Raw genomic sequence first — 23,399 nt, forward strand, 5'->3', positions numbered from 1 at the left:
TATTTCTAACAACTGGCCATTGTTAGAAATAGCAAGTTCAATCCTTTGTCTTTGTGACAAAAGGATATAATATTTTGTCTCCCGAGCAGGGCCGGATTAAGATGTGTGGAGGCTCTGAGCAGCAAAATACGTAGTAAAGATCCCCTTTCCTTACTCTAAACGCAATGTGCTGCTCATTTTTCAACAGTAAAATTTACTTTCAAATTTCGTAAAGCATTTGATAAAAGTATAAACTTCGAATATAGCGTGTAAAGCGGTTGCATACGACGAGTGAATGCTGCTACTTGAGATAAAGTAGTTATTGCGATTTTATTCTGGCAGTCTTTGATAAGCTCTTCCAAGTTTATTTCTGTTAGAATATTGTCCTCAATGCTCATCAGAGCAAAATGGCTGAGTTTACTGTGATTCGTTGTCATACGTGGTCTGTTCTTCATCAGCTGAAATTGATCCAACAAATAAACTAAATGCTTTTCCTTCGTCTTTAAAGCAACTATGTTTATTCTTCCTTTGAATAATGTGAAGGCCCTTGTTTGTGGAGGCTTCTAGACAGCTTCCTTTGGTTAATCCGTCCCTGCTCCTGAGAGGAACTACTGTAGCATCAAGTGATGTTATAGTAGGTGAGATAAAAGTGGGTAATTCACTTGAGAAACGTTCAAATGAATTACCTCAAATATATATTATAGAGTATACAAGATATTGCAACATGGGGCAAAATGTTGCTGAATCTTCAAATGCGATGATGTTTTATAAACCTTCGTACCTTACCGTAATAATTAAACAACCTTTTCAATGAAATCGAGCAGAGAATATATTGCATGAGACATTCGTTAATTATCTTGTTTTTATCTAGGTATTTTGAATTATATCGCATGTAATAAATCGTTTGACAATGTTACAGAACACTGCATGTGTTATAACATTGAGGGTGTTACAGCACAATGCACGGTTCAAACGATAAGCTTTCCGCGAGTCTTATAATCTTCAAAGAGTTGTTCACTTAACATACATGTTCAGTCATGTACAGTGTCGAGCGTACGGACAGTGAAAGAACGCGAACTCTGGCAGTGGTATGTGCTAAACAATTGTTTGTTTCCATTAAACAAATAACTCCTTCTTCAGTCTTTTAGGTACAAGAGATGAAGATCAGGAAGAAGATAGAGGAGTACGTTATTATTTTTCCTGTCCTTATCTTAACTTGTTTTAGATTTTCGTTTAGATGAGGAGGAGGCTGATGAAAGTAGAGGAGGATGCTGACGGAGAGACAAGAAGGATGCAGATGAAGAGACGGGATGCAGATGAAGAGAAAAGGAGGATGCAGATGAAGAGACGAGGATGCAGATAAAGAAAAGGAGGATGCAGATGAAGGGACGAGGAGGATGAAATGAATGGACAAGGAGGATCAAGAACGGACAAGGAGGATCAAAGGATATAGAAAGTATGTCATAATCGTAACAGTTTTAGATACTCGTTTAGATGAGGAGGATGCTAATGCAGAAACAAGGAGGATGCAGATGAAGAGACGATGCCGATGAAGGAGGAGAAGGATGCAGATGAAGAAGGGATAAGAGAAGATCAGATGAAGAGAAGGATGCAGATGGAGAGGATGCAGATGGAGAGGATGCAGATGAAGGAGAGGATACCGATGAAGAGACGACGAGGATGCAGATGAAGAGACGAGGGATGCAGATGAAGTGACGAAGGAGGTGGATTATCGATATGATATTAATATATAATTGAGGTAAATCATTTGATATTGCAACATTGGGCAGAATGTTGCAAAATCTTTAAACTCGATAGTCTTTTATAAACCTTAGTGCCTTACCGTAATAATCAAACAACCTTTTGGATGAAATCGACAAGATTTGAGTAGAGAATATATTGCATGAGACATTCGTTAATTATCTTGTTTTATCTAGGTATTTTTGAATTATATCGCATGTAATAAATCGTTTGACAATGTTACAGAACACTGCATGTGTTGTAACATTGAGGGGTGTTACAGCACAATGCAAGGTTCAAACGATAAGCTTTCCGCGAGTGTTATAATCTTCAAAGAGTTGTTCACTTAACATACATGTTCAATCATGTACAGTCATGGATATCGATGTTTTAGCATGATAGAACTATAACAATGTGAAAGCACGATCTCCATAATCACTTGCTATGATTTTCATTCAACAATTTTTGTTGCATTTATGTGGACATGTCGGGCTTACGGACAATGAAAAACACGAACCCTAACAGTGGTATGTGCTTACAATTGTTTGCTTCCATCAAACAAATAACTTCTTCTTCAGTCTATTTTTAGGCACTAGAGACGATGATCAAGAAGAAGATAGAGAAGTATGTTATTTTTTTCCTGTCATAATCTTAACTTGATTTTTAGATGTTTCGTTAAGATGAGGAGGATGCAGATGAAGATAAGGAGGATGCAGATGGAGAGACAGGAGGATGCAGATGGAAAGACGAGGAGGATGCAGATGAAGACGAGGAGGATGCAGATGAAGAGACAAGAAGGATGCAGATGGAAAGACGAGGAGGATGCAGATGGAAGAACAGAAAAGATGCAGATGAAGACAAGGAGGATGCAGATGAAGACGCGGAATGGAAATGGCGACAGAGAGATGGCGGAATCATCGGAGATGAAGATCGATGCTTGGAAGCGTCGTCGGATAAAGTCGATGAGGATGGCGTCAAAGATGATGGCAAGAAAGGATGGATCAAAGATCGGCGGAAGATCGAAGAATGGCGTGTCGCATGATCGATGGTCAAGGATCATCGGAAAGTCGGAATCAGAAAGGCGAAAATCGATCAGACGGACAAGGAGGACAGATGGAAGAATCGGAGGAAGACGAAAGGCGAGAAGGATCGAGAAGGCATGGAAGTGGATGGAGACGAGGATCAGATGGACGAGAAAAGGATCGGATGGAGAAAGATGCAGAGGAGAAGCAGATGGAAGACAAGGAAGACAGGAGATGAATGGAAAAGATGATGGATTTAAAGGATGCACATAAAGAAACGAGAAGGATGCACATAAAGAAACGAGAAGGATGCACATGAAGAGACGAGGAATTTAAATCAATTACCTCAATTATATATTACAGAATTGTATATTCTGTAATATATAATTGAGGTAATTAAGTTAATTCATTTGATATTGCAACATGCGGGCAGAGTGTTGCAAAATCTTTTATAAACCTTAGTGCCTTACCGAAATAATTAAACAACCTTTGGATGAAATCGAAAGAGTTGAGCAGAGAATATATTGCATGAGACATTCGTTAATTATCTTGTTTTATCTAGGTATTTTTGAATTATATCGCATGTAATAAATCGTTTGACAATGTTACAGAACACTGCATGTGTTATAACATTGAGGTGTTATAACACAATGCACGGTTCAAACGATAAGCTTTCCGCGAGTCTTATAATCTTCAAAGAGTTGTTCACTTAACATACATGTTCAATCATGTACAGTCATGGATATCAATGTTTTAGCATGATAAAACTATTACAATGCGAAAGCACGATCTCCATAATCACTTGCCATGATATTGTTGTTGCATTTTTATAGACATGTCGAGCGTACGGACAGTGAAAGAACGCGAACTCTGGCAGTGGTGGGTGCTTACAATTGTTTGTTTCCATCAAACAAATAACTTCTTCTTCAGTCTTTTTAGGTACAAGAGATGAAGATCAAGAAGAAGATAGAGAGTACGTTATTATTTTTCCTGTCCTAATCTTAACTTGTTTTTAGATTTTCGTTTAGATGAGGAGGAGGCTGATGAAAAGAAGAGGATGCTGACGGAGAGACGAGGAAGATGCTGACGGAGCTACGAGGAGGATGCTGATGGTCTACGAGAGGATGCTGATGGCCTACGAGGAGGATGCTGATGGCTGAGGAGGATGCTGATGGTCCTGCGAGGAGGATGCTGATGGTCCTACGAGGAGGATGCTGATGGCTACGAGGAGGATGCTGATGGCGTTACGAGGAGGATGCTGATGGCGCTACAGGAGGATGCTGATGGTGCTACGAGGAGGATGCTGATGGTGCTACGAGGAGGATGCTGATGGCGTTACGAGGTGGATGCTTATGAAGCAACGAAGAGGATGCTGATGGAGCGACGAAGAGGATGCTGATGGAGCGACGAAGAGGATGCTGATGGAGCGACGAAGAGGATGCTGACGGAGACGGGAAGCATGCTGATGGAGAACAAGATGAAAAACAAGATGAGGTATAAAATTTTTTTATTTGTTTCACTGACTTGTAGCTTAGTGACTTCAGTCTTTTCAGGTTTATGTGTTTGTTTTATTGTGTCGCTAATTTGTTCTTTGGCTATCTTTTAGATTTTAAGAAATCTTGGATTTTGAGAGAGCATATATACTCTGTTGAATTCGGCGTATTCTTACTAAGTCAGAGAGTTCCTCGCTCTCTGACTTAGAAACAATTTTGTGGTAAAGTATTTCAAAGTAGGCTCCTGCCACCTATTTTGGAATAATGTTGTACAAATTTCTATTAAGTAATGATTTTAGAATAATAATGTTTGTTCGAAAGCATTTATGCCGTGATGAATAAATAACATCCATCGGTAGTTTTGAAACGACTGTCAGCTTAAAATATGCATATGTATTTAAATTAAACATGGTCACCATGCCAGCAAGTGTCAGCGTTTGATAAATGTTTTTCGAAATACGCTTTTCAATGCAATATGGAAATTTGTCATCATAACGTGCACAAAATCGCTGTTTCGTAATAATATATACGCAATTTTAACAAATATTTAATGATGTTTGGGGCTGTTTTCATTCAACCGTAGCTATGGTGTGTTTTCCTTTGACGTCATATAAGCCATGTTGGGAGAGTACATGAGAGTGTCGAAGCTCAGCAAAGCATAAAATTAGCAGAAATTCTTTTCAATGTATGGAATTTTGCCCCAACATGGTAACTGATGAAAACAATTTAGAGGAAGAAATCATTAAGGTGTAAAATGATTTTTTCATCAGCTGGCAATCCATTTGGGACTTTTCACAGTATTTTTAATTCACGAAAATTTACATAAAACGTACAAAATGACATACCTCGCAACAAGTATAAAACATGTGAAAATTGATCATCAAATTTACTGGCATTTCCCCAGTATAGTAGCGGCATCTTCTTTCATGTTTAAAGATTATTTTACACCTGAATGTTTTCTACTCTCATGTCCTTAGACCCAAAAAAAAATTTACATCTGTAATGTAATGTATGATAAACTTAAGAATAAATTTAAGAGAAAGGAACTTCTCAAACGACTTCAAGTAATATGTAAGTTTTAGCAAGTAAAAATGTTCGTACAATAAATGATAAAAAACAATCTCCAAACATTGTTTAAGATTTTTAGACATTAGGCTGGCTTGAAACCACTGTTTTTTGCAAAAAATTCGGCAATTTCGCCTCCGTACCTTCAATGGCGGCGCCATTGAGTTCTATAATAACTGGAGCGGCTAAGTGGACTGGGAACTGTTGTAAAAAACATGGCGGCCAACGGACGTATTTCCGCTGAAATGATCGCTTTGCAGAAAAATAATATTCTCGACCTCCCCCTGGTGTCTATAGTAAATTATAAAGAATTTTTCAAAAACAAACACGATATCACAGTATATGGATATCGTTAGTTCCATATTCTGTGACGATATTTTTTTTGGCATTTCTTTTATAATGCCAACACTTCAATCGTTCAATTGTTGGATGTCGTAGTTTCCACAAAAAGGAACATATCGCTTCTCACAGGTGAGATAGTTGCTTGTTTTGTTAGTCCGTCAACAATTGAAAAGCAATTATACATGCACTTGAAAAGCCATAAAATACATATTAAAGATCGTATTTTTTAAGACTGACTTGAACGCCAAATATACTGATGTTTTCCTGTTTATAAAACTCTGTATACTTGTACAATTCTTATAAAATTCTGTATACTTTTCTGTCATTTGTTAATGCATGAAATCGTAAATTTACCCATCTATTTGCAAAATAGTTTCCTAAAGCAAAAGACACTGCAACATTTTGCTCTGTATCAAAAATGTGATCTGGTATCAAAAAGAAATGATCAGCTAACGGTACCCATGATTTGGAGCAGAGCTTGTTATGTTCTATTTGCTGACAACATGCAGGGAAGATCAAGGAGTAAAGATGACTGGAAGATGTTATTGATTGTGGTCAAATTCTATGGATGGAGACAATGCATTCACTAAGGATGCTTGAATGCTTTGAAGTTAAAGTTCATGATCCAAAGAAAGATGGCAAGAAGGTTGTGTGTGTTTTGATGCTTAATGAAATGTCAATTCACAAACATGTAAAATGGAAGGCCATAAAGTTTGTGTCTATGTAAACATTTGTACTGAGATTGATGATGACTCGATGCAGATGTGAAGCTTCAAACTGTATAAGCCATTGGTTTTATGTAACTTAATGTTTAAATCATGTCATATCTTTGTCAAAATATTTTAGTTGAGTGTTGTTTGAATGTTACTAATATCTAATGCACTATACTGAAGCATTAAAGATTCAGTGATGAAACCTTTAAAGTTACTGTACTGTATATTTCTTATATATTTCTTATATTTCTTCAAGAAAAATTTGAGCTTATTTGCCTATTAGAGTACAGAATGGAGATTTATCATATGCATTATTGCTGCTTTTTTAAAAAAAAGTTTTTCACTTTTCAAAGCTTTTGAACAAATTTTTTGCTTCTTATTTCTTATCATGAGATTGATGATATAGAGGTAATATAATCCAATAACTTTCTAATTTCTAAAAAGCTTTTAAGCTTCTAGCATAAAAGTACACTATAGGAATGTAATTCATTTGGTTATATTGCCTTGCTATGACATATCTACTTGCACTTCATCATTCTTGTATGAACAAAACACCAGATGTGGATACTCAGAGAACAAAATGCACTACCAACTGCTTATGAAATTTATTATTGAGGTGAAGACTGTGTTAATCATTCAAATTATAGTGCACTTATATTGCAAATATAGGAAAAACAAAACAAAGTGAAAAAGAAAGGTAGAAGTATTAAAACTACAAATGAATTATAAACACCATTGGAAGCATAAGTGTTTTGATGATTATTTGTATTTTGCCCAATTCATATATCAATACAACAAAATCAAAATGTGCTACAACTTCACAAGTATTTGATGCAGTTGCACTTCAGAACATCACAAAAAGGTTACTTAAAGTAATTTCTACACAATATTGTTTGTTTTTATTTACCAAACCTATGCAGACTTGAGTCTTTTGAAATTTCATATGAAACTCAATTACAGAAAATCCGTAAATATCCAGAGATTTAATATGTACTTTTAAAGAAACAAGTAAAAATCCTACAATTGTGGCGAAAAAGCCATTGCCCATTGCATGAAAAGAAGCAAAATAGCAATGATAACAAATAAGCTGACTTCTCTCTGAACCGTGGAGATGAACTATGATATACTTTTTGTATAGACTAAAGAGTTTAATCGATCAAACAAGTTTGACGCTGGTAAGAAAACGACGCATCTGCATTCATACATGTGTAGCCGATATATAGGTCTTTCGTCGATAGTTATAAATGCATCCTCGTAGCAGCAGATAACTGACAACCACAGTTGACTCGCTGTTATGAATTTAAGGTTTTACCTTGATTTTCAACAAAAATTGCCGAATCAAATACACACATTTTCCTCTTGCCTCAGGAGGGAGTGGGAAATTGTGAAATTTTCGAAAAGCGGTCAATTTCGGTAAATCTCAGCGGCAACGGACGAAATCCGCCATGTTTTTACAACATCAGATATCAAAGGCCGAGATATTAGATATTATAGAACTCAATGGGCGGCGCTCATGCAGGCTTCAAAGATGGCGTCCAATTTAGCCTTCCAGTTGTTGTAGAGTTCACTGGGTTTAAATAAGGTCGAGATAGATAGTTCACTATACCACGACGAAAAATTGCATGTAATTTACAAACTCTTGGCGTCACGTTCATTTGCTATAATAAAATTTACAATAAATATTTTTTTATTATTGATTGAACTATGGACGAATAAGAAAATTCATATCTAGAAATGACATGAATGAAAGGCAAAAGTAAATAAAAAATGACTATTTTGACCAATGACATTAGGATGTTGATAGTGGTTACAATGGATGATAGTGGATAATTATAGACATGCTTTCAAAATGGCGTATGCTGAACAATTTTATTTTCAGTCAACTTGGAGCACAATCATTTTATGGCAAGAATAGGTAAATGTTGGCTGAACTGTATAAAATAAGGCGTTCAAGGATGCAATTCGGAAGCGTAAAAAAAGACTTGAGGCATATGCAAGAGAACTATCTTCACGTAGCAGACTGACATTTGTGGTGAATTCACTGAATTGCTCTGGAAGCTAACAGTTATTGGTTGTTATTCTGGCTATGTGAAACCAATCTATCTGCATGAGTTCTATCATGATTTTAAACAGCAAATCGATGCGTTGCGTATGAGTTGTATCGACCAGCTTACTACACAGTCAACACTTCACCAATTTGGAATTTGAAACATTTTGGTGATAAGAATTTTATACCGACGTATCCCTGCGATAAAAAGACTCACAAGAAAAACTGTTTTGTTCAGAGTAAGGTAAAACATTTTACTCTCTGATTGCCTAAATATTCTTTGAGTATTTAAAACTGGCTCATATAAGACCATACATGTATGTAGTTAATGGGATCTACATTTTAGCTAGCGTGTGCAATATTTTTATAAGTAAAACGATGCACGGTAGTGAGGTAACTTAGTGATTAAATGTACTTGAAAGCCGAGGGAGATTTTGTAGTAAAAGTCACAAGACTTGTAGCACCGAGGGACTTTAGCTAACCTGCCAGGGCTTTCAAGTGCATTTGATTGCCAAAATGTTTTAGTCAGTGCTTCACACACTGTTTATAAATTTGGATCTGCAGCTATTATTACCTAAGTGAAGATCTATTGATTGTCATGCTTTATTTTATCTCCATGTTTTTTATATTTTTCACCATCATAAGTTGAACATTTGAGTTACCTTGCATGAGTCGTTTTACTTAAAATATGTTCTTTAACAATTTTGGTTCATCATTGTTTTGTTTTCTTGTAATTGATTTTATTTAGTATTTGTTAATATTGCAACTAAAATATTAACTCGGTTCAGTCTCCGCTTGCTGAAATCAAGATGGCTTCTAACCTTGAACATTTCAAACATTACAACTCAATGGTTGAAACCATTGAACTATTTAATCAAGTTACATTTGTTTCATCATGTGCAATTCCTCTTTATGGATATCAAAGATATAGACAGTTATTCAAGAATGAAATAAAATATAGAATGTTTTCATTTGTTGATTTGACATACAGATTGGTTTGTTTACCTCCCAAAAGGGAGGAAATTTGTTCACAGCGAACATAAATGCAGTCTTTACAATGTTTTTTAGCTGTCTTGTCATAAATATCGAAAATGTTTAATGATTGATAATATTTTTAATTGTTTAACTAAATGAGTTTGTTTTATGCTTCATTAGAAACTGATGGAAGCTTTGAATAATTTTGGTCAAAACGGCAGATAAATCCTGGGGATGGGGATGAAGCTTTCTATGTTTACAGATGTATACCATTGTGAATTTATAATTTCATTGCTATCACAATTTATAGATTAATATAAAAATTTTGATGCTATGAGATGGTCTCATCAATGTGCAACAATTGAACTGGATTTCCAACTTCCTGAGAGATTCAACCTCACGCTAGGTAAGTTTTGCCAGTAAGCTTTTCGTTGAATAACCTCACTACTCTTGATACTTAATTTATTTAACCAACAGTGACATGATTATTTGTTTCTATAGAAACCTATTGTTATATATTTATATGCTTATATATACTATATACTTATATGCAGCCTGCTACATTGCTGAACACTGAAAGTCCCACCTGCATTCAAACTTCATATATATATAAGTATATATTACATTTAATATTGCAATGTTGCAGATAATTGCAATATAATAGTCCATGCATGTATCTCTGTGCATCCATCCCCCCCATGTCAATATCATTGATAATGGCTCACAAACATATGTAAGCCTGTGTATTATAGTCAGAGGATTACGGCACAGTTTAAGTTTCCATGAAATTGTAGATCTTTACAAATTGTAACAATTTAGTAATTTATCAATATTCTATTACTCTATTGACAGTGGTGAAGGAGATATAAAATTACATATTGTTATTATTCATCGAGCTATTGTAGGTTCAGTTGAAAAAATGATTGCTATTCTTGCTGAAAGCTTTGGTGGAAAATGGTGAGTGTTTTCTTGGCTCATGCCAGAGCTTAAAGCAAATGAAATGTCCTTAAAATGTTAAATTAAAATGATACAAAGTTTCTTAATTGTTTGGAAATTTTTTATCATTTTTACTCTACTTTACTTTATTTCAAAATTTTGACGCACTGCATTTTCTGTTATTTTCTAGGATTTTATGGCTTTCTCCCCATCAAGTTGTAGTAATTCCTGTCAGTAGTAAATATGATGATTATGCCGAACCGGTAAATTTAATTTGGTAAGCCTTAGATCGAACTTGCACAGGCTAATGCAAACTCAGCTATGGACAAATTGTTGCTATTTTATGAATTGGAATTTTTTTGTCCTTTTTTTTTTATTGACATTTTGGTCATGTTTAGATTCAAAAGAAGTTCCATGCAGCTGGTTATCGTGTTGATACAGACTTGGATCACGGATCAACACTAAATAAGAAAGTTCGCAATGCACAACTTTCACAGTACAACTTCATTCTTGGTATGAATAAGTCTTTTAAATTATTTTTATTTACTGTACAAATAAATAGAAATTAAAATGGTTTGGAACCACTGTTGGTGTTCAGAGTTTACTGACGTTTCCACAACATTAGTCAGGTTCGCCGTATTTGTTCTCTAGACGTCATGACAGAGAGGAAAATATGTGGATGTTTTAGTTTGTGTGGTATACTTATTAATTGTTCGCTTGTAAGCCGTTTATAAGGTGCTGATATTTGTATTCTGTTCAATGATTTTGTTTTGAGTTTGTTAACCTACTTTCTAACGTAAGTCGTTGTCTATAGTCAGTGCTGTTTGTAATGTTGTGCATTGTGATGCTCACTTGTCAGTACTCGTTGTTCTTGGTAGTCAGTTGATGTGCGAGTTGTAAAATGTAAGGTATTATCGTTTGCTGTTGTTGGATTGTTTGTTGTTTGTGTTTTGTTTGTTTGTTTTGTGTTCATTGTCTTTTAAGTGTTGTCTATTTTAAAAGCAAAATAGATGTTCATTTTATTACTAAATGCGATTGGTTAAATGGTTTTATGTTGTTTTTAAACAGTTGTTGGTGAAAAGAGACGGTCTCAGACACGGTCAACGTCAGAACACGTGACAACAAAGTACTCGGTGAAAAATCGGTCATGGCCGTGATCGAACGCTTGCGAGATTTAGTCAGCTCACGAAGTCTGACAAGCGAAGATTTTGAAGTAAAACAACATTTTATGGTAAAGATAAAATGAATTTACTCACAAAAATAAATTTGAATGTAAATCCCATGATGCGTCGCAATTATAGAAAAATAGGTACGCGTACATGCCACTGGTCACTGGCAAACTGGCGGCATTGGTCACTAATACTTTATCAGTGGTGGTAATATTGATTTTATCGTGGTGGTAAATTCTTCCATTGGTAATTTATGGCGATAACCATCAGCAACTTTTCAACTTTTACCATCAAGTTTTCACTCAAACGAGATCGCTTCTCTTTCATATTTTGGCTTGTTTCTTGAGCTAGTAGGAGGCTGTGTGCGTTGATACAAGAAAAACTTTGTTGTGCAGAGGAAGGTAAAGATATTTTACTCGCAGAATTACTATATATTTATCAACAAAGTAGTTCATACTACAGCGATGAAAAATATAAAGCGTCGTATTTAACGCAAACCTTGGTTAAACCAGGGTTAGTTGACACATGTGCACTTGTATAATATGTCCAAATGGACATGTTTTGTGGAATTCCCTTCATTTGGTAAAATATTATCGCAGTGGGCCAAGATCGTCCCTCGTTTTGACAGTCATTTGCTATTCGTACTGGAGCTCTAGAATTTTACTGTTTTAGTGGTAAATGTGACCAATTCCTCATTCGTTTTCTTGTTATTGTGTGATGCTTAACATAGCAAAACAAAGAGTAGCTATATAAATGTAATTTTCCTGCCACACTTACAAACATTTCATATGTCAGCTGCAAGACCCGTAACAGACTGTGACAAATTTTTTGTTTGGTGAAAAAAAATTAGCAATTAGCATATCTTGTCGAGTCTCCATTTTGAATATCCATTTGAGAAATGCTTGCAAGAATATGGGCTACAAGATTACAAGAATAAAATGCGGATTTGAAACGAAAGATTAGAATGCACATTGAACTCCAAAAACAATAGGAAGTAGGCTTTATAATGTGACTACAATTGACTACAGTTCATACATTGGTTCAATGGTTAGGGTATGGATTAGGGTCAGGGTTAGATTATGGTTAGTGTAAGTGTTAAGGTTAGGGTTAGAATTGTTTAAAAGTTTCTTATAAACGTAGAATTAGTCAAACTCATCAACACTTTGTTATGCCCCTCGTAATATCCGTGACAATGTTAAAGATGTTTTATTTCTCTTCATAACTTTGTGTCTGCATATTTTCTACATAAACAAACTGCTTTAATATTTATGACAGATATTATAATTCGTAGATCGAGGTAGAAGAACTGCTTGAAAATGAAACTTCCAACATTGAAACAAAATCAAGCATGGCAGAAGAGAAACAACGACGCCAGGTTGAAGATAGCTTGATGAAATTGAACGTAGTTGAAGCACCTAGCATACGCTCGAGAGTTTTGGATGAGGACTCGTCAACCACTGAAAACATGAATGAGTCCAAGCATGTTTACGACGATAAAGGCTCTTGCGAGGTAGGCTGTTGCGACATATCGAATTATCGATAAATATCGGGGTTTTAAATATCGGTTTATCGATATTGGTTTTCGGTATATCGATATATCGATGTACCGAAAATATCGAAAAATATGAAAATATTCGTTGTTACGATATATATAGTTATTATACATAGTTTTTAATTGTGTTTTGTTGGTTTTAATAGCTTTATAGCGGTTTTTAAATGGTTCTGTATACAATGTATTAGACAGACAATCTTGACCCAATCACACGTGCGGGGTAATTGTCGGCTAAGGTTCAATTTGATCTATTTATGAATCATTGCGAACAACACTACAAAAAAACCCCAAAAATATCCGAAAATATATCGTCATATCTATATTTTTTTCGAAGCGGGATTTATCGAGCACAAAAGCGACGACACTTATCAATGGTGAAGGATTGTCCCTGTATGAAATATCTAAGTTATAAGATTCGGCTATGAAATGCACACTAAACGGCAAAATATGACGGAAAGTGGGTTTAGGAGGAAGGTATGCGAAATATGTTCTATCGTATGCCAGCAAAACAATGTAAATTTCTTGAAACAACGAAAATATAAAAATTCAATCTCTGCCACGAATATTTGTTAATTTGTGCAAAATTGCCATTTGACCATAGCTGGTGTATGGTAATTTCCTCAGTAAATATTAAACTCATGTAAATTTTTCTCCCATGACCACCCTAAAAGTGAACTTTCGAAACACCATAAACACTACAGAATTGTTTGAAGATTGTTTTGGTGTCTGCTTATGAGAGGTTGTAAATAAGTTAATAGTAAGAGTATTGGCAGGGACCTAATAGCAGTGTCTGCTTTCGGGAGGTGTCCGTTAGTAGTAAAGTTCTGACTGATTTTGCTTATAGTTTCGTCTATAAAGTTTCTATAGGGTAACTAGTTTTTATAAATGAGAACAAGTAGTTGCGTTCTGTTTTTTGGCTTCTTCTGTGCTGCAGTGAGTGTTAATTCTGTTGAAAAGTGTTCGAATGTTGCTTATTTTGTGTTGTGTGGAATGATTACGGTTGAAATCAAGTATTTGGTCTGTAAGGGTATTTATGCCGTATACTTGTTTGTTTAGTCTTGTTGTGTTTTTTGTCTTTAGTGAAGGTTATCTTCTTTGTAGTATTTTTATGGTGTGTAGCATTTGTCCAGTTTTGGCTTTCTTGACTATGGCAAATATCGTCTTTATATCTATTCCATAGTCTGTCTGTTTCATCTGTGCTGTTGGTGACTGATTGTGTTTCGAGGTTTTGCGACAGCTTTTGCGAGGAAGGTGTATAGTGGTGACCCCATTGATTCGCTGAAAGTTGTCTATAGTATGAGTTTTAGAAGAAGAATTCAGTGGAGAGGCAAAGGTTGAGTAAGTCTAGGATTTTATTTGTCTAGTTGTGTTGTTTGGCTATGTCTAATGGTATGGATGTGAAGAGTGATGTCACATTGTAATTAGATATCATGATTTTGTCTGGTCAATAGTTCATATGTATGTGATCCTGGAATTAAGAACAAGAATTGGAATGTACGACCTTTAAGAAAGTTTTTGAAAACATGGGAAAATACAATTCACCAATCAAGTGAGTTCAATAAGTGGGAAATAAACGCATGAACAATCTTTGAGATTTAGGTGCGTGAAATATAAGTTTTGGAATTTAAGTGCTTTAACTATAGTCTTTGGATGTTAGGTGCATGAACTATAGTCTTTGGGAGCTCTTTCATGAACTATAGTCCTTCGGAGTAAGGTGCATGAACTATAGTCTTTGGTAATTAGATACATTAACTATTTTCTTTGGTGTTAGTTGCATGAACTAAACTCTTTGGGAAATAGACGCATGATCTTATAGTCTTTGCGAGTTACGTGCGTGAAATATAGTCTTTGGGAGTTAGGTGTATGAACTATAGTCGTTCCGAGTTTAGGTGCATGAAGAAGAATTTTGGGAGTTTAGTCTTTGAAGTTGGGTGTGTGAAAGATATTCTTTGAAAGTTAAGTTTGTGAACTATAGTCTTTGGGAGTTAGGTACATGAACTATATTGTTAAGATGCACGAACAATATACATATATATAGATTTTATAGCCTTTAGGTGCATGAACTAAAGTCTTTGTGAAATAGACACATTAGCTATAGTCTTTGGGAGTTAGGTGCATGGAAAATTTAACTGTCTTTTCAGCATATGAAGTTACCCCCACGATGACACACACACTATGATCAAACGAAACATTTTTCTTGCGAGCGCTTTATTAGCGATTAGAACCGATGGAACTCGATTACCATTTCATTTATTTCAACGGTGTCATGAGATCGTTTAAGTCGCATGAACTATAGTATTATAGAAATAGACGCATGAACAGTCATTGCGAGTTAGCAAAATTACTTTGTGCTCAGCAGTTCGAAGTAGGTGGCAAACTACTTTGAAACAACTTCACAATTTGCTAAAATTCTAATTCAAATTAGATAGCGGGGGGACAATCTAATTTCATAGAAAAAACCAATTGTAACTGAGCACGAATCTAATTAAACGACGACCTTTCCAATTATGAAAAGTAAATATACATGCGCGAAAGCGGAACGTATTCATAACGCTTCTTCTTGTTTATAGACCAATGTTTCCAGTTTGGTAAGAACTGATCTTAGTGACTCCTTAGTGACTCCTAGTGACTCCTCAGTACAACATTACGTAATTTTTATTTCAGTTGACATATTCGTCGTGTTTTTTAAAGGCAACTTTTCAAACGAAGTTTGTGGAGTTGGGTCATCCTCCAGTTGGATGTTGCTCTCTAACTGTACCTAATTTATTTGGTCATTCACAGGTACACGTGACTTGTTTATATTAAACGGAGGCCTGGGCACTAGGTCATATTTTGCCATGTTATGTATTTGAGTTGTATCCACGCCTATTGATCACTTTATATAAACATTAAAATGTTTTCTTTTCTTGAACCTGAGAGGATGTGTTATGTTCTGAGGTGTTAAAATTAACTGTGAGATTGAAAAGTAATTAAAACTACGAATAGCTTTATCTAAGTTCCCAAAATGCTTTACTCCTATCCCTACCGCCTTAAAAAAAGTGTATCGTGAAACATAATTGTTGTTTTTATAAAAGAACCGAGATGCTTTAAAAAAAATTCATTTTGTCTTACGGTGAATTTCCTTTAAATCAGGCAATGTCTGTTATTCTATGCAACACGAAACTCGACTGCGACATGGCAAAGGAACGCGGAATTGTCGCAGAAATTTTATCTTTCAAACATTTCGAGGAGGAGCTCAATTCACTTTTGGCGAGATCTTCACTAGTTTCTAGACAGGTTTGTGTGTCTATTTTTACGAGGGAGAGAGATTGGGCACTATTGGAAAGGAGAGGAAGGGGGTGGGCGGAGCTTAGCAACTAGAGAGAGGACACGGACCTTTGAAAATGCAATAGATTTCTATTGTTATTCATGGACGTTCACGTCGAAGATGATGAAAACATTTACAGTTTCGAACTTTGAAAAATCCCATGTCAGCAAATAGTAAAGCAGCATATTTAATATTGTAGTGTGAGAAACAGACGTTGATGGTCAACGGTAATATACAAGAACTTGAGGATAAAAATCACGAGGAACGCGATTTGTTTCAAAAGTACATCAGCAACATGGCATCGTAAGAAGATGGTGGACGAGCTTACAGGAATGGCTTACCATCCAGGTATACTTGCGATCGGACTTATAGCGCGTGCAAATATTTGTTGTACATATAGGATATTGTGTCCCCCAATGATCCGTTTGTAACCTTTACGCAGCGGAATTTGTAGCGTTGTTGGTGTAAATCATTCGTAACTTGAGTTGAATAACAAAACATATTCGTTCATTTAACCACGATTTTTAAAATCTTTACTTTGGAGGAAAAAATTGCGTTTTGAATCAAGTTCCAAAACATAGCAAAAAAACTTTTGCTGGAAAATTTCGAACACTCGTTCTGTATCGTTCAAGTCATTGAGACTTCAGTGTTTACTGCTGGCGTAACGGACTTCTTAGTCGCGATAACCTTATTTTCTTGCGCATTTGTTGAAAATTGATGCAGTTGTTTAAAAATAAGTGTCATTAATTAACATGTTGTCACGTGACATCAAGTAGATGTTTGCGCAGATGCTTTTGTACGCTTAACACTTTGGTGGAAATGGTTTTTATCAAACTGAATAACATACACAGAAAGAAAATGCATCGAACATTTCATAAACAAGAATCAACTTAATGTTTCAACTACATTTTGATTTGCGTTGTAAAAGTCATCACTGCTTGCGCGCATTCCTCCGAGAGCCATTTTGAGCAAGCACTTCGCATTCTTTATTATTCACATCGTGAAGTTTCTCCAGCTCAACTGAGCAACATAATTTCTTGGACAATGAGAGCGACTGCAATGGAGAGAAGCATTGTATGGTTAAATGAAACGAAGCAATAACGGTAAAGTCCAGATTTGTGCTACCTTCGGCGGCAACGCAGCCATGTATTTCATTCTGTTGTTAATTTCTTTTCGGCTTGAGGAATAACTTCTGTTACCAAACCGTAGTTACAAGCTTCGACCGCAGTCAGTTTCTTTTCCAACGAGTAACATCTCATTCGCCTGAGTGCAGTCATACCCATTCAATAGACTACCTTTCATACCCATTCAATAGACTACCAGTCATACCCATTCAATAGACTACCTTTTCTAACCATAACCAGCCATTTATTCAGTGGTTTGTCTTTAACCATTACCAGTCATACCATTCAATAGAGCACCTCTTCTAACCATGACCCGCCATTTATTCAAAGGTTTATCTCTAACCATTACCAGTCATACCCATTCAATAGGCCACCACTGTATAACTAGTCAATTATTTTAACCATTGCCAGTCATTCTAATTCAATTTATATATTGACAGATGTACAATGAGTTGATTGTCGCACTAAAGCAAGCAAGAGATGATAATTCGGTTGTGACATTAATAACAGGAGCTGGAAAATATTTCTGTAGTGGCAATGATCTCACTAACTTTATGAACATTCCTCCTGAAGGTCCAGAAAAACTTCCTGCTGATAGTAAAGAAATATTGAGGTGAAAAGCAACAAAGATTAACCTGTTTCACATGAAAGTTCATCAACATGTCTCCCTTCATAATTTTAGAGAATTTGTTGCAACTTTTATCGACTTCCCAAAACCCATCGTGGCTGCAGTCAATGGACCAGCAGTTGGAATATCTGTGACAATACTTGGTCTAATTGATATCGTATATGCTTCTGATGTTGCGACATTTCACACACCCTTTATGACGTTCACTGATCTGATAATAGACTTGATATAGCTTCTATGGGTAGCAAAAGTGAAGCCTAATTATATATGCAAAATGCACTTCCAGGTACCACAAGAGATACAAATTTCTATAGAAATGTATGGCGGATAACTTTTATATACATAGATTTTCGAATATTTAAGGCATTTCGTGACCTTTTACTTATCTCAAACATCTGTCATGGATAAAACAAAATATCGGCGTTCGTGTTTAATTGAAAATTGCGCGTGCAAGAATCGAATTTGCCCCATCGTTGCGAAGGCAAGATAATTCACAGCTCATTTTCCAAGTTCAGAGGCAGTTATGATCTAGAATGAGTTTCGATGCTTAAAAAATTCGTTTTGTACCTTTCTTTTATCATTTTTTATTATCTAGACGTATGTTACTTTTGCCGTGACTTCATTAGCAGGGTACTGTTGTTTTAGAACAAGACAAATTTACTAAGCTTTCTTCCTCACTTTATTCTTATTTTCATTTCCGTTTTTATTTTACAGAGATAATTTAATCACCACGCCTAATATATAATTAGGCTTCACTTTTGCTACCTATAGAAGCTATATCCAGTCTATTATCAGATCAGTGATGACGTTAGGGCAAAGTCCTGAAGCTTGCTCTTCGTACCCATTGAGTTCTATAATAACTGGAGGAAAAAGGCCTGGACCCCGTGGTCAAAAACATGGCGGTAATGGCAGATTTTGGTTGTCAAAACTTCCACTTTGAGAAAAATTTTAACATTCGCTCCTCCCGAATCCGGATCTCTATTACTGCTTATATCAATGACAACCAGCGAAAACAACCACGATACCGTAAGCATAAAATATTGAAAATAATGCTACAGGTTTTTGTGAAATAGACACACACATTTAAATGAGGTAAATCTACTGTAAAATAACGTATATTTTTCAAGTAATGCTTTAGCTATGTTAGAAATAAATATCAAACGGCATTCTTTACACTTTCAATGTGTTGTTAAGCTTTAATGCATAATCCCATGCAAAATACTTGTGTTTTTGACTGTTTGATAACAGCTTGGTGCAACTGTCTTTCCTGAATAGATGGGTAAATCTTAGTTAAAACGTCCAAAAAGGAGTTAGAAAAAGTTAGCTTACCCCTACGACTTAAGTCGACTGGAAATATATTATAAGTAGGTATGAAATTTTTTTTTAGTTTTTTTTGGTAGGATTGATTCTGGGTGTCTTATAAGGTATTATGATGTTTTGATAAATCTACTGAGAACTTATGAAGAAAATATCTTGAACTAGGAGAGCAAAAGAACGAAATTCAGAAATTCTATAATCATGTTGCTGGTTCTGTTTTGAGCCAAGATATTAGAAACTGGATTGTCATTGACAACCATGGATCTACTACTGAACAGAACTACATTAATTTCCCATTGAAAATATGATTTCTTAAATTAAAGTGCATTGGTTTCTCTGACATAACACTTTTCTTATTGCTGCATGAAGACAAACCTGTTTAAATAATTATAATGTAGGTGAAGATTTTTAGCATGTTGTATAATTGTTATTGTACAGTCATTATTTATAATATTATGGCCTTGTGTAATGTATGTCAAGAAGAACATATTAATTCTCAAAATGCTAACCTTCTTGCACTATTTTCTCTTGTGTCCTTACAAATTACTAGTACCTATACTAATTTTTTCTAGGTTCAAACAACTTGACAAACTTTTGAATTTTACATTATGCCTTTGAATTTTTCTTTTTGTCTTTTGGTAAAAAATATCAGTGAATGACTTAAAAATCAAGTTTTCTAAAATAGTATTTTGTACAAAGAAACTATACATAATTAGAAAAGTCTCATGTTGAAGACAGATATCACTTCTTTTACTACATTGCTACTAAATGATATCGTTTAAATGATATCGTAATTCTTCAAAAGACATAAAAAGTTCTATGCCATCAATTTTTGCTTACATTCAACTTCATTGCAACCAATGCATCTTATGTGAATTTTTAATCACCTGAAATTGAAAAACGTATGGATTTTGACAGATGATGCAGTACTATATTTAATGTTTCATGCATGTCATCATTAGCTTTTGAGCAAATATTTCAAGGTAGGAGCATAATTTGGCATATTATTGAACAAAGTAGTTTTATCTTGATTTTGATGTACTAACCTGTTTACTATAACAAACAATTCACTTACAGAAACACCGATGGCATTTATAAAACTTTTAGCATAAAGCAAACCCTTAAACACCATCATCATGATTGTTCATAATCTGTCAAATTGTCCAGGCTAGCTGTTTAATACAGGTATTTTTTATTGTACGACATGCACCAAAAAGTTCATTAATTAATCCTGCACTGCATTTGATTTCAATACAGCTCTGTTCTTAATATTTGCTTCATGTTTTCAGAAAAATATCATGAAAAATCCTCTATTTCTTGGAGGTAAAGTCAGTTGAAACAAGGAGTTTTAAGACATGCGTATCTCGATAAGAATTGGTTGCTTTGCCTCGTCTAGCAAGCGATTAAGTAAAGAACAAATAAGACTGGATATACATAACTTAAATTATAACTTAGAAGTAAAACATTCACAAAATATATACCATCACACTTCAAGTATTGACTTAAAACAAAACACTGAACACTTTAAATGGTAAACAATCTTACGTTGCTCACCGGTGTCATGAAATGTTTTCTTTTCTGGCATTACTTCAGCATCCGTACACCAAACAAGTTTGCAGCATGTTTTAAAATAAAATTTCTAAAGTTTTGTGCTTCGCATTGAAATTTTATATAATCGCAATTGTGGTTGTCAAATCCGGGTGGGCGAAAAATTTCATTTTATGAGCCCGCGTCTTTCCGCTGACTTTGACAACCAAAATCCGCCATGTTTTTGACCACGCGGCCGCGCTAATAATTTATAGTAATTTGGTTGACGTTTCCTCCAGTTATTATAGAGCTCAATGTTCGTACCTCTTTCCAAAGATCATGGGTTATGCAAAGGACGTCACATCTACTATCTGTCCCAGTCCACTTTCAATTAACCCTGTCATATTGATGCTGGACGAAAGTTGGTTTCTTGTTTAACATCCTCCTAACACCATTAACCTCCTCCTTTAACATCCTCGTTTAAATTCAAAACTCTTTTCATCATCACAGCATGAATGCCGTCAATTTAAAATTCATATAACAAACGTCCTCGACCCATTCTTTGGTTCTCAAAATAACGGCCGAAATGTTTTCGTTCAAGACGAAAGGTCAATTTCATTTTGGCTTGGTCAAAGTCAGTTTTTGTATCGTCACATTAATATACATAATTTTCGTCAATAATGTGAAAAAACATTTTTAACTAAGCGCTTCTGACATCACTACGCATGGTCTCACTATAATATTGAAATCCTCGTTACGCAAAGCATAAAAATCTATTGTATTTAATTATTGGTGGATGCCCTTTCTTTGTTTGTTATTCCCTTAAGACACACATGAAAACCAAGAATTGCTGTTTTCAAAACTATTATTAATGTTCGCCTGATAAGATGAAGACAAGAAAGAGCGACACGCGGCTTTCGCTGAAAAACGTGGAAAGTATATTTGGAATGTGAGTTATATTGACGTCGGACATTTCTCGTTTTGCTTCTTTGTAACATTACTCCTTTTACATTTAGGCAAGGTCAAAATTCGTTCGTTGAATTTTGGTGAAGAAGCCATTATCAATGAAATTGAAAGCGATGTGGTAAGTTTATGTTATTTTTCTATATCTTTAGATGATTCTTGGCTCGATGTTTTTCTTCAATCATATTTAGCAGATATAATCACCAACAACTTGATTTTCACGTTTGCTAGCTTCAGGAATACGTCTAAAAAGATATTGTGATAAAAGTCATCTCATAAAAATCTATTGTATTTAATTATTGTTGGTGGAAGATTTTCTTCGACATTTCCACCGGCTGCTGGTTCAGTTCATTAAAAGTTCCGTTTATTCAAAACCATTTGAAATATGCAACAAAGGACAAATACTCTGCAGCAAGGGAACGCATCTCGCAAGAAGCCGCAAGTCTCTCATCAATTTTCATTCAATTGCTTCAAGGTAGTACAATCATTGCGATTATTTAAGCCTCAATAAATAGATTTATAGAGTAATAATATTACTTTAAAACAAGAAATTCTCATTGTAGTTTTGTCAACGCCACAAACGAAGATAATGTTTACGAAGCTGAAAGCCACATGTTGTATGTACTTTGCTCATTATTACTTATTTACTAGGAGTTACTATCGCAAGGGAAGTGCTGCCCCTCCACCAAGTAAGGTAAAACAGTTTGGAAACTGCTATTGCGTGTTTTCCATCATTTATCATCTGCCATAAACAATACAATAATGAATGGTAAAAATAAAAATACAGCAAGAAACCGCAACAACTCGTATACTTTGTCATTGCATAAAGACAAGCTAATTGTGTCATCTTTTATTTTCAAATTGTCATATAAATCAATTTATAGAAGTAGATGCAAGAAGTAACACTGTATGTATGTATAATTATGCTAATTTCAAAATGGGATAATTGGATGAACAGTTTTCAAAGCTCATTTTACAAAAATTTGCATATTGTCATTTAGAACTCGGCCAATAACAATTAAATCATGTTAACCGGAGCTTAAATTTGATTTTGTAAAATATGATTCTGTAAAAAAGCCACATGGTTGATGTAAACATTGTGGACATTTGAACAGATTTTAACCTTGAAAAGTTTTTTAACTTTGAAAAGACATATGGTTCCTATTGAAAATGTTTCATATTTGTCAAAAGCTTAAAGTTTTGTTTGCTTAAATATTTTAAGACAATTCACAATTCTGATTTTGTTCTTTAGGTTGAAATAAAAACACGGCATGATTTCTTGTTTGATTTGTGTCACTTTCTTTTAGACTGCTTTTTGTGAAGCTCATTCGCCTTATTAATTGTAACCTGAGAGATAATTGTAACCTGAGTCTAGCGCAAATCAATTTTTTGCAATACAACCAATACAATATGATGCATGGTTTACTCGCCATGTTTAATCATGATCGTGACTAAAACACCACACGAGTACATACGAGTACATACGAGTACATACGAGTA

The 23,399-nt window shown here is 35.0% G+C and overlaps 2 protein-coding genes and 2 long non-coding RNA genes across 10 annotated transcripts in view; all 4 read left to right on the forward strand.

Annotated features, from left to right (window-relative positions):
* Positions 1-8,253: 8,253 nt before the first annotated feature.
* Positions 8,254-9,387, forward strand: LOC124459391. The gene is made up of 2 exons (XR_006953613.1): positions 8,254-8,645; positions 9,190-9,387. It is a non-coding gene; the product is annotated as an uncharacterized LOC124459391 (long non-coding RNA).
* A 319-nt stretch (positions 9,388-9,706) lies between these two features.
* On the forward strand, positions 9,707-11,516 carry LOC124459390. Of its 3 annotated transcripts, none has more exons than XR_006953611.1 (5): positions 9,707-9,782; positions 10,273-10,333; positions 10,503-10,589; positions 10,711-10,825; positions 11,381-11,516. It is a non-coding gene; the product is annotated as an uncharacterized LOC124459390 (long non-coding RNA). The 3 variants fall into 3 exon arrangements; XR_006953612.1 differs by having other exon boundaries at positions 10,282-10,333; XR_006953610.1 differs by lacking the exon at positions 10,273-10,333.
* A 253-nt stretch (positions 11,517-11,769) lies between these two features.
* Positions 11,770-23,399, forward strand: part of LOC124459397 (enoyl-CoA delta isomerase 2-like) — an 83,005-nt gene continuing 71,375 nt past the window's right edge. For 2 of the 3 annotated variants that reach the window (XR_006953621.1, XM_047008848.1), the window contains exons 1-4: positions 11,770-11,882; positions 12,773-12,991; positions 15,698-15,814; positions 16,166-16,309. Coding sequence is in view for 2 of the 3 variants with exons in the window: in XM_047008848.1 (XP_046864804.1) it covers positions 12,830-12,991; positions 15,698-15,814; positions 16,166-16,309 (423 nt within the window). In the remaining variant the exon portion in view is untranslated. The remainder of the gene's footprint in view (positions 11,883-12,772; positions 12,992-15,697; positions 15,815-16,165; positions 16,310-23,399) is intronic. The other variant, XM_047008850.1, reaches the window with a different exon arrangement.
* LOC124459398 (enoyl-CoA delta isomerase 2-like) lies at positions 16,549-23,184 on the forward strand. Of its 3 annotated transcripts, none has more exons than XR_006953622.1 (5): positions 16,549-16,688; positions 21,764-21,885; positions 21,953-22,020; positions 22,131-22,374; positions 22,463-23,184. XR_006953622.1 is itself a non-coding variant. In XM_047008851.1 (3 exons), the coding sequence occupies exons 2-3, from the start codon at positions 17,905-17,907 to the stop codon at positions 18,322-18,324; spliced, it is 351 nt and encodes a 116-aa protein (XP_046864807.1). In that variant the 5' UTR covers positions 16,549-16,688; the 3' UTR covers positions 18,325-18,803. The 3 variants fall into 3 exon arrangements, 1 of the variants encoding a protein (XP_046864807.1); XR_006953623.1 differs by having other exon boundaries at positions 22,212-22,374; XM_047008851.1 differs by lacking the exons at positions 21,764-21,885; positions 21,953-22,020; positions 22,131-22,374; positions 22,463-23,184 and adding exons at positions 17,905-18,077; positions 18,147-18,803.

Source organism: Xenia sp. Carnegie-2017, unplaced genomic scaffold, assembly GCF_021976095.1.
Source record: "Xenia sp. Carnegie-2017 unplaced genomic scaffold, XeniaSp_v1 HiC_scaffold_9, whole genome shotgun sequence".
Taxonomy (NCBI): domain Eukaryota; kingdom Metazoa; phylum Cnidaria; class Anthozoa; order Malacalcyonacea; family Xeniidae; genus Xenia; species Xenia sp. Carnegie-2017.